The 17,241-nt window shown below is 37.4% G+C and overlaps 1 protein-coding gene across 1 annotated transcript in view; it reads left to right on the plus strand.

The window, feature by feature from the left end:
• Window positions 1–17,241, plus strand: part of NRK (Nik related kinase) — a 151,108-nt gene that overhangs the window by 63,292 nt on the left and 70,575 nt on the right. Inside the window, exons 3-4 of the mRNA XM_064574440.1 lie at window positions 11,262–11,318; window positions 12,647–12,718. Of these exons, the coding sequence (XP_064430510.1) occupies window positions 11,262–11,318; window positions 12,647–12,718 (129 nt within the window). The remainder of the gene's footprint in view (window positions 1–11,261; window positions 11,319–12,646; window positions 12,719–17,241) is intronic.

Raw genomic sequence — 17,241 nt, forward strand, 5'->3', positions numbered from 1 at the left:
TAAAAATCCTATAAGAAAACATAGGGGAAAAAAATTCATGACATTAGTCTTGGCAATGCTTTTTTGGATATGACACCAAAGCAAGTGACAAAAGCAAAAATAAGTGAGACTACATCAAACTAAAATTTCTGCACAGCAAAAGAAATCAACAAAATAAAATGCAGTGTGTAGAATGGAAGAAAACATTTGCAAACCATCTATCTGATAAGGGGTCAATATCTAAAATATTAACTTCTTTTCTCTGACCAGTCAATAACCTACAAATTTTCCTTTCCTTTAAAAATTCTAGTTTTTGGTAGCTGTCATGCTCCACCCAAAACTGGTCACCTGATTCTAGACATTTCCTTATACATTAATTAGTAGTTTCTGAACCCTATCCCAAGTCCAGCCCATTCCCTTAGCTTAGTTGCTATCCTTCTATGTGTACCAATTTCCTAGGGCTGCTGTAACAAATTACCACAAACTGGATGGTTTAAAAGGAAAAAAAAAAAAAACTGTTCCCTCACAAGTGTGGAGGCTAGAATTCTGAAGTCAAGGAGTCTGCAGGGTCATTTTTCCTCTGACAGCTCTAGGGAGAAAGTCTTCCTTGCCTGTTATAGCTTTGGGTGATTGCCAACAATCCTAATTGTTCCTTGACTTATATATATATATCAGTCCAATTTCTACCTCTGTCCTCATATGGCATTCTCCCTGGGTATCTGTGTCCAAATTTCCCTCTTCTTAGAAGGACATTTGTCATTGGTTTTAGGGCCAGCCCGAATCTGGTATAACTTCATCTTAACTTGATTATATCTGCGAAGACCTTATTTCCAAAAAAGGTCGCATTCACAGATTAGTGGTTAGAACTTCTGCATATTTTTTGGAGGACAATTCAGCACAAATTATCTTGACCTAACTCTCTCAGGTATGACTCCATAAACTGAAAACAGCAACACATGACACTTCCCATCAGTGCTACAAGCATCTAACCAGTATAATTATTTAATGCTTAATTATTTGGCAAGAACTGGAGTTAAGTCAGGGTGGCAGCATTTCTAGAGACACTTTAGTTACTGGAAAGTCTTTTGATCCATTTCTAACACATGGACCTATTTACAAACAGTGGCCTGCTCAATAGGATTGAAGTAACCTTAAATGTATGGGATTAAAACCTATCAGTTTCATCAGTGGGAAAAAAATAGAGGTGTTGACACGCTTATGTAGCATGTAATATTGGTGGTAATGGTAGAGAGTTCTTTTCCTTTTGATTTTCTTTGATGAGTTGGCTTTATTTTGATGAGAGAACTTACAGGAATCATCTAAAAATAGCATTCATATACTTCAAAGTGGATGCTTTATAAAAAGAGATTTGACAGCAAACAAGTAATATATTTAAGGATCACATTCCTGAAATCAGTTGGTCTTTTGCAATTACTCACTGACATGTCACCTAAGATATTAACAATACTATTCAGTATTGTCATTCAATACTATTCAGACACACTATCCCTCATTTGGTTATTCTATAAGTAAAAAAGTGTTGCTGTCTTTCACATGAGAGTGTGACTAGTGACAGTCCTTTTGTTTGAATACCCCTGTATTTTCTACAGCTGTGGCAACAAATCCACAAATTAAGCGGCTTAAACAACAGAAATTTATTCTCTCACAGTTCTCAAGACTAGAAGGCTGCAGGGTCATTCTCCCTCTGAAGGCTCTAAGGAAAAAGACTTTCTTCCCTCTTCCTAGCTTCTAGTGGTTGCCAGCAATCCTTAGAATCCCACCGCTTATAGCTGAATCACTCCAGGTTCTTCTGTCCTCCCTTTGTGTGTGCATCTGTGTCTCTGTATCCAAATCTCCCTCCCCTTTCTCTTACCAAGACCGCAATCATTGCCCCTGTAATCCAGTATGACCTCATTTAACTTGATTACATGTGCAAAGACCTTATTTTCAATTAAGGTCACATTCTGAAATTATGGGTTAATCTAAATTTTGGGGAGACACTGTCTAACTCACTACAGCCCCCAAATCAAATCTTCTGTTAGATAAGACATTATATTTTAAGTTGAAACCTTACTCATATAAATACAAAACTGAATTTTATTCTATGACTACAAGTTGAAATATTTTTTAAAGATTTTATTTATTTATTTATTTATTTATTTATTTATTTATTTATTTAGAGAGTGAGAAAGTAGGGGGAGAGCCAGGGGAGAGGGAGAGAGAGAATCTCAAGCAGACTCTGCACTGAGCATGGAGCCTGCCCCAGGTCTCGATCTCATGACCCTGCGATAATGACCTGAGCTCACCAAGAGTTGGATGCCTAACCAACTGTGCCACCCAGGTGCCCCTACAAGTTGAAATATTTTAAAAGGCACCAGCCACAAAATGAGAGCTCTGATTCCAAACGTATATGTCCATTTTTGAAAATTATAAATCTATAACGTACTTGCATTTAGGATAAGACTAAATTTTTAGAATTCATGTTTTCAATAAGAAAGAATCTTTAAGGGGCCCTTGGGTGGCTCAGTCAGTTACGTGTCTGGCTCTTGGTTTAGGCTTAAGTCATGATCTCAGTGTCCTGAGATAGAGGCCTGTATGGGGCTCCATGCTCAGTACAGAGTCCTTCCCCTTCTGCTCCCACTCTCTCTCCAAAATAAATAAATAAATAAAATCTTAAAAAAAGAAAGAATCTTTCAGAACTTCCTTTCATAAATATCATTGGTTCTCATGACTGAGGGCATACTGAACAATTTACAGGTCATTGGATTACTTATATATCACTCTTACCTGTGATCATTATGGAAAAACTTGTTTAGTGTATAAGAGGGGTCGATTGGAAAGATATGTCTGCTAATACCACATAATCAGTTGAAAAATTGTTGAGTATTAACATCTCCTTTTTCCCTCTCTTCGGTCTGAAATACTTTTCATATATATGCTCTGGTGCCATGTAAATTGACTAAAGATACTAAGAAAGCAGTGCCTTCAAAGGCCAATTATGTCCACTATTTTAATACAAACACAAGACAGCAAAACTACTTCATAAACTTGCTTGACTTTTCAAGTGAGCTGGTTGGAATTTCTTTAAAATATTCATAATTTAGGTGTGGCTGGGTGGCTCCATTCATTAAGCACTGGACTTGTGATTTCAGCTCAGGTCATGATCTCATGGGTCCTGGAATAAAGCCCCGCATGGGGCTCATGCTCAGTGGGGAGTCTGCTTAAGATCCTCTCTCTCTCCCTCTACCTTCCCCTCACTTGCACTCACTCTCTCTAAAATAAATCTTTTGAAATAAAATAAAATATTCATAAATTAGGGGTGCCTGGGTGGCTCAGGCATTAAAGCGTCTGCCTTCGGCTCAGGTCATGGTCCCAGGGCCCTGGGATGGAGCCCTGGATCGAGCTCCCTGCTCCTCGGAAAGCCTGCTTCTCCCTCTCCCACTTCCCCTGCTTGTGTTCCCTCTCTCGCTGTGTCTCTCTCTGTCAAATAAATAAATAAAATATTTAAAATATAATTTAAAAAATTCATAATTTAATATTTCTGTTCTCTATATAATACCTGATATTTCTTATATATGTAATATGCTATATTCCATAATAGGCTACAATGTTTGACCTTATTAAATTTTATTATTTATTTATTTAAAAATTTTAAATCCAGGGGGCCTGGGTGGCTCAGTCGGTTAAGCGTCTGCCTTTGGCTCAGGTCATGATCCCAGGGTCCTGGAATCGAGCCCCACATTGGGTTCCCTGCTCAGCGGAAAGCCTGCTTCTCCCTCTCCCACTCCCACTGATTGTGTTCCCTCTCGCTGTGTCTCTCTCTGTCAAATAAATAAATAAAATATTAAAAAAATAAAAAAATTAATTCCAGTAAACATACAGTGTCATATTAGTTTCAGGTGTACAATACAGTGATTCAGCAATTCTGTACATTACTCAGTGCTCATCAAGATAAGTGTACTTTTAATCCCCTTTACCTATTTCACCCGTCCCTCCACCTCCCCTTTAGTAACCATCAGTTTGTTCCCTATAATTAAGAGTCTATTTTTTATTTCTTTTGCTTATTTGTTTTGTTTCTTATGTTCCATATGAGTAAAATTGTATGGTATTTGTCTTTCTCTGACTTATTTCACTTAGCATTATACTGTCTAGCTCCATCTGAGTTATTGCAAATGGCAAGATTTCCTTATTTTAAGGCTGAATAATATTCCATATATATATCCATCTTTTTTTTAATTTTTAAAAATTTTTATTGTTATGTTAATTACCATACATTACATCATTAGTTTTTGATATATTGTTCCACGATTCATTGTTTGTGTATAACACCCAGTGCTCCATGCAGAGTGTACCCCCTTTAATACCCATCACCAGGCTAACCATCCCCCCACCCCCTTCCCTTCTGAACCCTGTTTTTCAGAGTCCATCATCTCTCATAATTTGTCTCCCCCTCCGATTTCCCCCTCTTCATTTTTCCCCTCCTGCTATCTTCCTCTTCTTCTTTTTTTTTTTCTTTCTAACATATACAGTAGTATTTGTTTCAGAGCTACAGGTCTGTGATTCAACAGTCTTGCACAATTCACAGTGCTCACCATAGCACATACCCTCCCCAGTGTCTATCACCCAGCCACCCCATTCCCCCGACCTCCCACCACTCCAGCAACCCTCAGTTTGTTTCCTGAGATTAAGAATTCCTCATATCAGTGAGGTCATATGATACATGTCTTTCTCTGATTGACTTATTTCACTCAGAATAATACCTTCCAGTTCCATCCACGTCGTTGGAAATGGCAAGATCTCATTCATTTGATGGCTGCATAATATTCCATTGTATATATATACCACTTCTTCTTTATCCATTCATCTGTCGATGGACATCTTAGCTCTTTCCACAGTTTGGTTATTGTGGACATTGCTGCTATAAACATTGGGGTGCATGTACCCCTTCGGATCCCTACATTTGTATCTTTGGGGTAAATACCCAGTAGTGCAATTGCTGGATTGTATGGTAGCTCTATTTTCAACTTTTTGAGGAACCCCATACTGTTTTCCAGAGTGGCTGCACCAGCTTGCGTTCCCACCAACAGTGTAGGAGGGTTCCCCTTTCTCGGCATCCCCGCCAACATCTGTCATTTCCTGATTTGTTAATTTTAGCCATTCTGATTGGTGTGAGGTGATATCTCATTGAGGTTTTGATTTGGATTTCCCTGATGCCAAGCGATGTTGAGCACTTTTTCATGTGTCTGTTGGCCATTTGGATGTCTTCTTTGGAAAAATGTCTGTTCATGTCTTCTGCCCATTTCTTGATTGGATCATTTGTTCTTTGGGTGTTGAGTTTGATAAGTTCTTTATAGATTTTGGATACTAGCCCTTTATCTGATATGTCATTTGCAAATATCTTCTCCCATTCTGTCAGTTGTCTTTTGGTTTTGTTGACTGTTTCCTTTGCTTTGCAAAAGCTTTTTATCTTGATGAAGTCCCAATAGTTCATTTTTGCCCTTGCTTCCCTTGCCTTTGGCGATGTTTCTAGGAAGAAGTTGCTGTGGCTGAGGTCGAAGAGGTTGCTGCCTATGTTCTCCTTTAGGATTTTGATGGATTCCTGTCTCACATTTAGGTCTTTCAACCATTTGGAGTCTATTTTTGTGTGCGGTGTAAGGAAATGGTCCAATTTCATTCTTCTGCATGTGGCTATCCAATTTTCCCAACACCATTTGTTGAAGAGACTGTCTTTTTTCCATTGGACATTCTTTCCAGCTTTGTCAAAGATTAGTTGACCATAGAGTTGAGGGTCCATTTCTGGGCTCTCTATTCTGTTTCATTGACCTATGTGTCTGTTTTTGTGCCAGTACCATACTGTCTTGATGATGACAGCTTTGTAATAGAGCTGGAAGTCCGGAATTGTGATGCCGCCAGCTTTGCTTTTGTTTTTCAACATTCCTCTGGCTATGTGGGGTCTTTTCTGGTTCCATACAAATTTTAGGATTCTTGGTTCCATTTCTTTGAAAAAAGTTGATGGTATTTTGATGGGGATTGCACTGAATGTGTAGATTGTTCTAGGTAGCATTGACACCTTCACAATATTTGTTCTTCCAATCCATGAGCATGGAACGTTTTTCCATTTCTTTGTGTCTTCCTCGATTTCTTTCATGAGTATTTTATAGTTTTCTGAGTACAGATCCTTGCCTCTTTGGTTAGATTTATTCCTAGGTATCTTATGGTTTTGGGGGCAATTATAAATGGGATCGACTTCTTAATTTCTCTTTCTTCTGTCTTGCTGTTAGTGTATAGGAATGCCACTGATTTCTGTGCTTTGATTTTATATCTTGCCACTTGACTGAATTCTTGTATGAGTTCTAGCTCATACAAGAGCTAGAACTTTTGGGGTGGAGTCTTGGGTTTTCCACATAAAGTATCATATCATCTGCAAAGACTGAGAGTATGACTTCTTCTTTGCCGATTTCGATGCCTTTTATTTCTTTTTGTTGTCTGATTGCTGTGGCTAGGACTTCTAATACTATGTTGAATAGCAGTGGTGATAGTCGACATCCCTGCCGTGTTCCTGACCTTATGGGGAAAGCTCTCAGTTTTTCCCCATTAAGAATGATATTCTCTGTGGGTTTTTCATAGATGGCTCTTATGATATTGAGGTATGTTCCCTCTATCCCTGTACTCTGAAGAGTTTTGATCAGAAAGGATGCTGTACTTTGTCAAATGCTTTTTCTGCATCTATTGAGAGGATCATATGATTCTTGTTCTTTCTTTATTAATGTATTGTATCACATTGATTGATTTGCGGATGTTGAACCAACCTTGCAGCCCAGGGATAAATCCCACTTGGTCTTGGTGAATACTCCTTTTAATGTACTGTTGGATCCTATTGGCTAGTATTTTGGTGAGAATTTTTGCATCCATGTTCATCAGGGATATTGGTCTGTAATTCTCCTTTTTGATGGGGTCTTTGGTTTGGGGATCAAGGTAATGGTGGCCTCATAAAATGAGTTTGGAAGTTTTCCTTCTATTTCTATTTTTTTGGAACAGTTTCAGAAGGATACGTGTTAATTCTTCTTTAAATGTTTGGTAGACTTCCCCTTGGAAGCCAACTGGCCCTGGGCTTTTGTTTGTTGGGAGATTTTTGATGACTGCTTCAATTTCCTTAGTGGTTATCGATCTGTTCAGGTTTTCTGTTTCTTCCTGGTTCAGTTTTGGTAGTTCATACATCTCTAGGAATGCATCCATTTCTTCCAGGTTATCTAATTTGCTGGCATAGAGTTACTCATACTATGTTCTCATAATTGTTTGTAGTTCTTTGGTGTTGGTTGTCATTGTTCCTCTTTCATTCATGATTTTGTTGATTTGGGTCATTTCTCTTTTCTTTTTCATAAGTCTGGCCAGGGGTTTATCAATCTTGTTAATTCTTTCAAAGAACCAGCTCCTACTTTCGTTGATCTCTTCTACTGTTCTTTTGGTCTCTATTTCATGGATTTCTGCTCTGGCCTTTATTATTTCTCTTCTCCTGCTGGGTTTAGGCTTTATTTGCTGTTCTTTCTCCAGCACCATTAGGTGTAGGGTTAGGTTGTGTATTTGAGACCTTTCTTGTTTCTTGAGAAAGGCTTGTATTGCTATATACTTTCCTCTAGGACTGACTTTGCTGCATCCCAAAGATTTTGAACAGTTGTGCTTTCATTTTCATTGGTTTCCATGAATTTTTTTAATTCTTCTTTAATATCCTGGTTCACCCATTCATTCGTTAGTAGGATGCTCTTTAGCCTCCACGTATTTGAGTTCTTTGCAACTTTCCTCTTGTGATTGAGTTCTAGTTTCAAAGCATTGTAGTCTGAAAATATGCAGGGAATGATCCCAATCTTTTGGTACTGGTTGAGACCTGATTTGTGACCTAGGATGTGATCAATTCTGGAGAGTGTTCCATGGGCACTAGAGACGAATGTGTATTCTGTTGCTTTGGGATGGAATGTTCTGAATATATCTGTGAAGTCCATTTGGTCCAGTGTGTCATTTAAAGACTTTATTTCTTTGTTGATCTTTTGCTTAGATGATCTGTCCATTTCAGTGAGGGGGGTGTTAAAGTCTGCCACTATTATTGTATTGTTGTCAATGTGTTTCTTTGCTTTTGTTATTAATTGCCCTATATAATTGGCTGCTCCCATGTTAGGGGCATAGATATTTACAATTGTTAGGTCTTCTTGTTGGATAGACCCTTTAAGTAGGATATAGTGTCCTTCCTCATCTCTTATTACAGTCTTTGGTTCAAAATCTAATTTGTCTGATATAGGGATTGCCACCCTAGCTTTCTTTTGGTGTCCATTAGCATGGTAAATTGTTTTCCACCCCCTCACTTTCAATCTGGGGGTGTCTTTGGGTCTCAAATGAGTCTCTTGCAGACAGCATATTGATGGGTCTTGTTTTTTAATCCAATCTGATAGCCTGTGTCTTTTGATTGGGGCATTTAGCCCATTTACATTCAGGGTAACTATTGAAACATATGAGTGTAGTGCCATTGTATTGCCTGTAAGGTCACTGTTACTGTATATTGTCTGTGTTCCTTTCTGGTCTACGTTGCTTTTAGGCTCTCTCTTTGCTTAGAGGACCCCTTTCAATATTTCTTATAGGGCTGGTTTTGTGTTTGCAAATTCCTTTAGTTTTTGTTTGTCCTGGAAGCTTTTTATCTCTCTTTCTATTTTCAATGACAGCCTAGCTGGATATAGTATTCTTGGCTGCATATTTTTCTCATTTAGTGCTCTGAATATATCCTGCCAGTCCTTTCTGGCCTGCCAGGTCTCTGTGGATAGGTCTGTCGCCAGTCTAATGTTTCTACCATTGTAGGTTACATATCTCTTCTCCTGAGCTGCTTTCAGGATTTTCTCTTTGTCTCTGGGACTCATAAGTTTTAATATTAGATGTTGGGGTGTTGACCTATTTTTATTGATTTTGAGAGGGGTTCTCTGTGCCTCCTGGATTTTGATGCCTGTTTCCTTCCCCAAATTAGGAAAGTTCTCTGTTATAATTTGCTCCAGTATACCTTCTGCCCCTCTCTCGCTTTCTTCTTCTTCTGGGATCCCAATTATTCTAATGTTGTTTCTTCTTATGGTATCACTTATCTCTCAAATTCTGCCCTTTGATCCAGTAGTTGTTTATCTCTCTTTTTCTCAGCTTCTTTATTTTCCATCATTTGGTCTTCTATATCACTGATTCTCTCTTCTGCCTCATTTATCCTATTAGAGCCTCCATTTTTGATTGCACCTCATTAATAACCTTTTTGATTTCAACTTGGTTAGATTTTAGTTCTTTTATTTCTCCAGAAAGGGTTTCTCTAATAAATTCCATGCTTTTTTTAAGCCCAGCTAGTGTCTTTAAAATCATCATTCTGAACTCTAAGTCTGACATCGTACTAATGTCTGTATTGAGTAGGTCCCTGGCAGTCAGTACTGCCTCTTGTTCTTTTTGTTGAGGTGATTTTTTCCGTCTTATCATTTTGTCCAGAGGGGAATAGATGAATGAGAGAACAAACTGCTAACAGGGTAAAACGTCCCCAGAAAATATACTCTAAACAAATCAGAAATGACCTGAAACTGGGGGAAAATAAAGGGAAATAAAGAAAAAAGAAAAAGAAAAAAAAGATAAAAACAAACAAAAACAGAACAAAATAAGAAAAACAGAATATGATCAAATATGATCAGGCTGGTGCATAGATCAGTGCCACACACTAGATTTTGGGTGTATTTTTTGGTCTGTTAGAAGAAAGGGCCTCCCAAAATTTTAAAGAAAGAAAAACATATATATGTACAAAAATAACGGTTGATACAATGAAGGGATGGAATATGGCTGTAAAGATGAAAATTATAAAAAGTTTTATAAAAGGAATTGATAAGTTGTTTGAAAAAAGAAAGAAGAGGATTTAAAAAAAAAAAGGGAGAGAATGTGATCAGGCAGGAGACTAGAACAAAGCCATACACTAGAGATTTAGGGTATATTTTGATCTGTTAGAAGAAACTGTATCTCAAAATTTTAAAGAGAGAACAACTTATATATATGCCAAAAATAAGGGTAACTACTATGGAGGGATAGAATGACTCTAAAAATGAAAAAAAAATGTTTTTTTAAAAAAGGAATTGATAGGATGTTGGTTGAAAAAGGGAAAAAGAAAAATGAAAAAAAAAAAAGACAGTTAAAGAAAATTCACTTTGAAAGACTAAAGAATCATGGTAAAAAAGCCATGGATTCTATGTGCTATTCCCCTAGCTCTGGAGTTCTGCTGTCCTCATAGACCGGTAAACTTGGTCTTGGCTGGCGGTTCTCGCTGATCTTCTGGGGGAGGGGCCTGTTGCCGTGGTTCCCAAATGTCTTCCCTGAAGGCAGAATTGCCCCGCCCTTGCTGGTCAGAGCTAAGTAATCTGCTCGGGATTGCTCTCGGGAGCTTTTGTTCCCTGCAAGCTTTCTGTACAGCTTTGGAGGACGAGAGTGAAAATGGCAGCTTCCCAATCTCTGCCCCGGAGGAGCTGAGAACTGGGGGCCCCGCTCCTCAGTGAGTCCCCAGAGAAAAGCAGTCAGTCACTCCCATCTCCCCAGTCTCTGGGCGCACTCCGTGCTCACCCAGCCTGTGACCAAGCATTTCTATCTCTGGCACCCGACCCCATGTGGAGTCTCCAAACCCAGCAGATCCCTGCGGTGCGCTCCCGTGCTGCTCCCTCCGGGGGAGGAAGGGGAGTCTCCCTGGATCTGCTGCTTGTTGGGTCCCTGCTGGAGGGCAGTGGCCCAAGTGTGCCACGGATCACGGTTTATGGCAACCCCGAGGTGACCCTGAGGGTCCTGAGACCACACTGTCCCACAAGGGTTCCACCCCTCGCCTAGCCACTGGAGCGATGTCCCTTAGCAGAGCCTACTTCTAAAAGTTCCGATTTTGTGCTCCGCGGCTCTATCACTTGCCAGAAGCAGCGGACGGAGGCCCCCTCCCCCGCCGCTTATCCTCCCGAATATCGCCTCGGATTCACTTTTTCGCATGTCCTACCTTCCAGAAAGTGGTCGCTTTTCTGTTCAGAGAGTTGTTGCTATTCCTTTCTCCAATCTCCTGTTGAGTACGTAGGTGTTCAGAATGGTTTGATCCTTATCCAGCTGAATTCCTGAGATAAGATGAAATCCAGGTCTCCTACACCTCTGCCATCTTGCTCTGCCCCCCTACACCCATCTTCTTTATCCATTCATCCATGAATGCTTATTTCTTGATTATATAGATAGTATTTAATGTTTATTACTATTCTGTGTTTCAGGGTCTCCATGAAAAAACTGGTGCATTTACAGCTGTTAAAGTGATGAATGCTCGTAAGGTAATATGTTTGTCCATATTCTGTTCACTTAATGGACTATGGTCTTGGGATAAACAGCTCAGAAAATATTTGTTTTTTAATCATTATTATACATAATTATAATTATGTTAATCTGGATTTTTTATATTTATCACTTAATATTATTTCTATCCATTAGTATAGTATCTTTATTATTGAGTTAGTATATTTATACATAAGAAATGTTTCACAGTGAAAGGTCCACATATTTTGGCATTCTATAAGTATGAAGAAAATATCTATATTCCTGCCTATTTCTAGTTGATTATCTCTAGGGATGGTAAAGAGTAGATTTCCTCTAATACCATGTTCATCCTTCAGTGTTCCATCATATACTTTTCCCTGTCCCAACATTTCCTTTTGAGAATTGAGGCCATTAGATTCTCAATGACAGGTAGAAGGAAAGAATTTGTCAGAGATGCACATTTTTCAGGCATTTTCTGACAGATGAGCAAGAGAGACAGTTTAATTGGCACTGTTCCTGCTAACATTCATAAAGTTGTGTCATAGTTCATAACATATTGTCATAGAATTTGCTAAGCACTGATTTCTGTCTTCTTTCTTTAGCATGAGTGCCTCACTTTCTCAAGATAATATTAGTATGAACATAGCAAAGGTCAAAAAATTTTCACTTCACTATACCCTAAAGAAAAATTCTCAAATGTTATGATTGAAAAACTATACATATTCATTGAATTGTTGTCAATGCCATAAACTTCTTTTCCATTTTGTGCAATGCGTGAATTGCTGAAACTATTTAAGGAGTTTTATGTTTTTTATTTTGCCAGTAAATGTCAAATGTTGAAAAAACTGTTGTAAAACAATGTGAATTTCAAGGGATTTTGAAGTTTTGTGGATTTATTTTGCCCTACAAACCATGCCTTCCAAATACTCAGCCTAGTACTTTTTGAGTGTGACTTTCTAAAATACTTATTTCCTTGTTTTGACTTGAAAGAACTTTGACCTAACTTTAATCTACATTTTAGATACTTTAACTTTTGAAATATTTAAAAAGCATGTTTAGACCATAGTTTCAATTACTTTGTTTTGTAAGGACAAATAGCACTTTAAAAACATCAAATTGTAATTTTCCCATTAATATGGCAGTTAAATCTGTTACTATGAATTTAGTGCCAAGTTTCTGTATATATACGAATCTGATTTTTTAAGTAAAATTATTAGTGAAAATTGAGAGAAAGAATATTATGTTACTCTTCCACTGAGTGCCAAAAGAACACAAAATATTTAAAAATAAATCATTTTCAGAGTGTACCAGTGGGTCTAATAACATTTTGTTCTTGGTTTTGCAGACCCCTTTACCTGAAATAGGAAGGAGAGTGAGAGTGAATAAATATCAAAAGTCTGTTGGATGGAGATACAGTGTGAGTACTGAAAGTCCCTGTTAGCTCTCAAGTTGTCTTTCCTTTAATTTTCAACTTTAAACTAACCCTTTGTATTGTTATCTCTAGAAGGCTGCCACTAAAATATTCTTGCCTGGAAGTGGTGACATATTATCTTTTAACACATTCACATAGATTCAATCATATTTGAACACTAACATCTGTCAGAAAGCAGGAGCTAGAAGAAATGGTTCCCTGAACAGGTAAGAGTTGACAGCAGGTGAAGGATTGATTATATCCACAGAGCGTAGAGCCCTCTAGCTGAGTAGCAACAAAAGAGATAATGAAACCAAGAGAAAATTTTGCCTTAAATTGGCCTTGTCAAGGTCTTTTTTACACTTTTTACAGGGTATTCCAGACTGACTGGCTATTCACCCATTATGATTCTAAGAAACATTGCTATGGTAGATGAGCTAAATGAGGACTACTCTTTTTTTTTTTTTTTTTTTTTTTTAAAGAACAATAGCAGACAGAAAACCACAGGCTATCCAACCTAAAAGTCTTCAGACATCTGGCACAGTACTTGAATAGATAAAGGAGTGTAAAGATGCTTTCTACTTGAAGCTTTTTAACTGTCTTACAAAACAGTCTCTATTTACTCTAATAATTTTCTGGCTCTAGAATAAGATCAGACAAAGAAAATTCTTTTTCGGTAGATGTTAGTGATCTATCAAAATATTCTGTGGGCATAAAAGCAGAATTCCTGCTCTTATCAGTATAATTCATTGATATCTTTTTTTCTTACTTTCCTCCTTAGCTATATGGTATTCAAATATTTTCAACCTTTTGTGCCTTAATGAATATAATCTCAGGATTTAAAATAACTTTTTCCATTAACACAATCACATTCAGAAAAACTTTTATTTATATAGAAAGCTATTGATAAACAGCTTCATGATTCATCTAGTAAGCACCAGGCTCCTGTTTTGTTTACAGTGTATCTCAGAAGACAAAGCATATCCAAATGAAACAGATAGTACTGATTAATAACATGCTTTGGTAGGTCAAGAAGCTGCAAAGAGTAAGGCATGAAAAATATAATCATTTGACTAATTTTGGTTTCATCAAACATTTCTGTTAATAAATCCCTTTCTTCCCCAAACGTCTCTGGTATTCTTTCCACAGGGAAAAATATTTTGGTTCTAGAATTGGGTGAAATTATAAAGGAAGTTGTGGTATCCTTGAGCTGCCTCTTTTTGACAAAAATAAGGATATTCAGGCTACTCTGGAATCAGCTGGCCCTGAGCCAGGAAATGCTATAGCATCATATTACTGGGATATGTCTAAGAGTTTTAAATTACCCACTTGGCCTGATGGATATAATGTACTTACATGTTTCTCACAAGCTCAACTTCCTGTTAATTGAGAATGGCAAACACACTAATGCTTTCCAAACATATCTGATTTTGGTTTATTGGTTTTGGGGGAGTTTACATTTATGTGGGAAACTCACTCTTAAAAGTTTTTCTAGTTGGAAACTTTGAACTCTGATTATATATTTTAGTAAGAAAAATAACTGCTAGCTGATCAGCCAGTTAGTATCTCTAAATCATCCTGAATCCTTTGGGATAAGAAGTTTGTGACTTGCACACACATCTCTTTGAGTCAGGGGTTTATGGAAATAACAATAATGTGAAAGTCCAGACACATGAGTTTAAATCCCAAGTCTACCACTAGTAGCTAAGAAATACTTGGAAAACTGGTCTTACCTCTCTAGGCCTCAGATTCCTCATAAGTAAAATGGCACCAGAAAATTTGGCCTACTTATAAACAGGGTTAAAAATACGGTCAAATGCAACTGCATAGCTTCCTGGAGCCCAGCCATTCTATTCTTGCTTGGGGACCTGAACTTTCTAACCCAGAAAGAAAAAAAAAAGCTCTTTGATTGTAGTGTCCCATGATTTCATTGTTTGCATATAACAATGAAATCATGGAACACTACATCAAAAACTAATGATGTAATGTATGGTGATTAACATAACATAATAAAAAAAAAAAGCTCTTTATTTATTTTTTTTTTTAAGATTTATTTATTTATTTATTTGAGAGAGAGCATGAGAGGGGGGAGGGTCAGAAGGAGATGCAGACTCCCTGCCGAGCAGGGAGCCCGATGCGGGACTCGATCCCGGGACTCCAAGATCATGACCTGAGCCGAAGGCAGTCGCTTAACCAACTGAGCCACCCAGGCGTCCCCCAAAAAAAGCTCTTTGATAATCAAACTACCAAACAAATTAAAGGACTTAGTCTGGCCCCTGCTTCTTTTACATGTTCTTTGTGTTCTTACCTCCATACCATCATCTCATGCCTATTTATCACACTCTTTATGAATTCATATTCCTTTCAACACAACTATGGTGTCTTGCTAGGAACTGAAAGTGCCCGTGTACATACAGAATTGCTAGTTCCTGAGGTTTTTTTCTATATGATGGCAGATGTTGTTACCATTTCAAAGGACAGCCACATCAGAAGGAAAGCAGAAAGTTCAGTGGTCCTACATGGCAAGAATGAAAGTCACAAGGATCAACTTTTAGCTTTGTAGAAAACAGGGTAAGGGAATTCAAAGGGAGCTTATTAACTGAGCTTCCTTGGGAGGCTGGGATGAGACTGGAACTTGAACTCCTATATAATTCTCATGCAACAAGTTGATTGTTTTATTTATTTCTGCCTTTATTACACAATAAATACAAAGAGAGAACCTGTCATTGGGTTTCCAGCTGGAGAAACCAGGCCCCTCTCCTTCCCCCCAAAGACAAATAGGTGTCTAGATTTATTTTCTAGTTGTTGAATATTTATGGGTAGATCCACTGGAAAATCCCAGGGAAATGTTAAAGAATGTTCTGCAGCTGCTAGTCATTTCTCTGAGATTTCAGGCTTTTTCCAAGATATATTATGAACACTTGGGGACATTTCTGGACCTAGTACATTGCCTTATATTGATTTCATAACTATTTTTAAAGTCCAACCACATTATAGCTAAATATAAAAAAATTGTCCATTTTTCTACTGGGTCTCAAAGAATAAGCTAAAAGGGAAAATGATACCTGACTAGATATATTCAGTTACCTATTAATTTCAGCTGAAAGATGTATTTTCCCCTACCCTCAGGTCATCAAGTCAAGGTAATTGAAGGAAATTCTGGGGAGAACTAAAGATAGAGGTTGACCCTTTTTTTATTCATTGCCCCAGAGAAGTCAAAGGTATCTTTTTTCACTGGATTTCAGAATCCACCTATTTTTAATTAACAAGTCTTCTTTCCTATTTTTAGTTTTTTGAGGAACCTCCATACTTTTTTCCAAAGTGGCTATACCAATTTACATTCCTGCCAACAGTGCATGAGGGTTCCTTTTTCTCCATATCTTTTCCAACACTTGATATTTCTTGTCTTTTTAATTTTAGCCAGTCTACTAGGTAAAATAAGTCAGACTGAGAAAGATGAATACCATATAATTTCGCTCATGTGGAATCTAAAAAGGCAAATGAATAAACAAACAGCAGAATCAGACCTATAAATACAGAGAGCAAAGTGATGGTTGCCAGAGGGAAGAAAGTGAGGGGATGGGTAAAATAGGTGAAAGGGATTGGGAGATACAGGCTTTCCGTTACGGAATGAAGAAGTCACGGGGATGAAAGGTGAGGATAGGGAATACAGTCAATGGTATTATAATAGTGTTGTGTGGTGACAGATGGTGCCTACACTTGTGGTGAGCACTGTATAACATATAGAGAAGTTGAATCACTATGTCATACTCCTGAAACTAATGTAACATTGTATGTCAACTATACTCAAATTTTAAAAAATAAAAATTACACTTTTTGGTCAAATAATCTTTTCTTTACATACTACTGTATATTTACTTTGTAAAATAAAGAGTACACTTGAAAAGGTTATATAAATTAAACTTTTATAGATGCAGTAGGAGAACTGTTTTATTTATAATCAAATGAAATTTAGAGCTAGTAGGAATTCAAAGGACCCAGGTCATTAATCCATTGGTAAAGTGTAATTACTTCCTGAGTCATTTCATATCACCCTCAACTTCATTATGCACTATCCTGTATTCATCAATGGTTGTAATTCATGTATGTGAATCTTATTTCCTTGTATGTAAGTTCCTTTAAGTTAGGGATATGATATCTAAATGCATAAACCGATGATATGCTCATTGGAAATTCCTAACAATTTAAGTTACTTTTTTAAAGTTAACATTTTAAGATATTTTTCTCCAATGCATTGCACCTCTATACATATAAAGTGTGATGATTTTTAAATTATTGAGAAGAAAAGAGCTTTTTTTAGATTGGTTAAGAATAGTTACAGATAGATTATGGAACATATGGAAACTACTATGGAACATATGGAAACAAACTACTTATACCTCATGGTATAAGGGGAATAGCTTCCCATTTCAATCCAGTATAATAAAAGTGATAGAAACAAAAGTTGCTGATGTTTGTAGATCAGGGTAAAAAGTGGAGAAAGGTATATAGTTCTGATAACACTCTAA

This window comes from Mirounga angustirostris, unplaced genomic scaffold (genome assembly GCF_029215605.1).
Source record: "Mirounga angustirostris isolate CCGP_5_RB_7025 unplaced genomic scaffold, mMirAng1.0.hap1 SCAF_11, whole genome shotgun sequence".
Taxonomy (NCBI): domain Eukaryota; kingdom Metazoa; phylum Chordata; class Mammalia; order Carnivora; family Phocidae; genus Mirounga; species Mirounga angustirostris.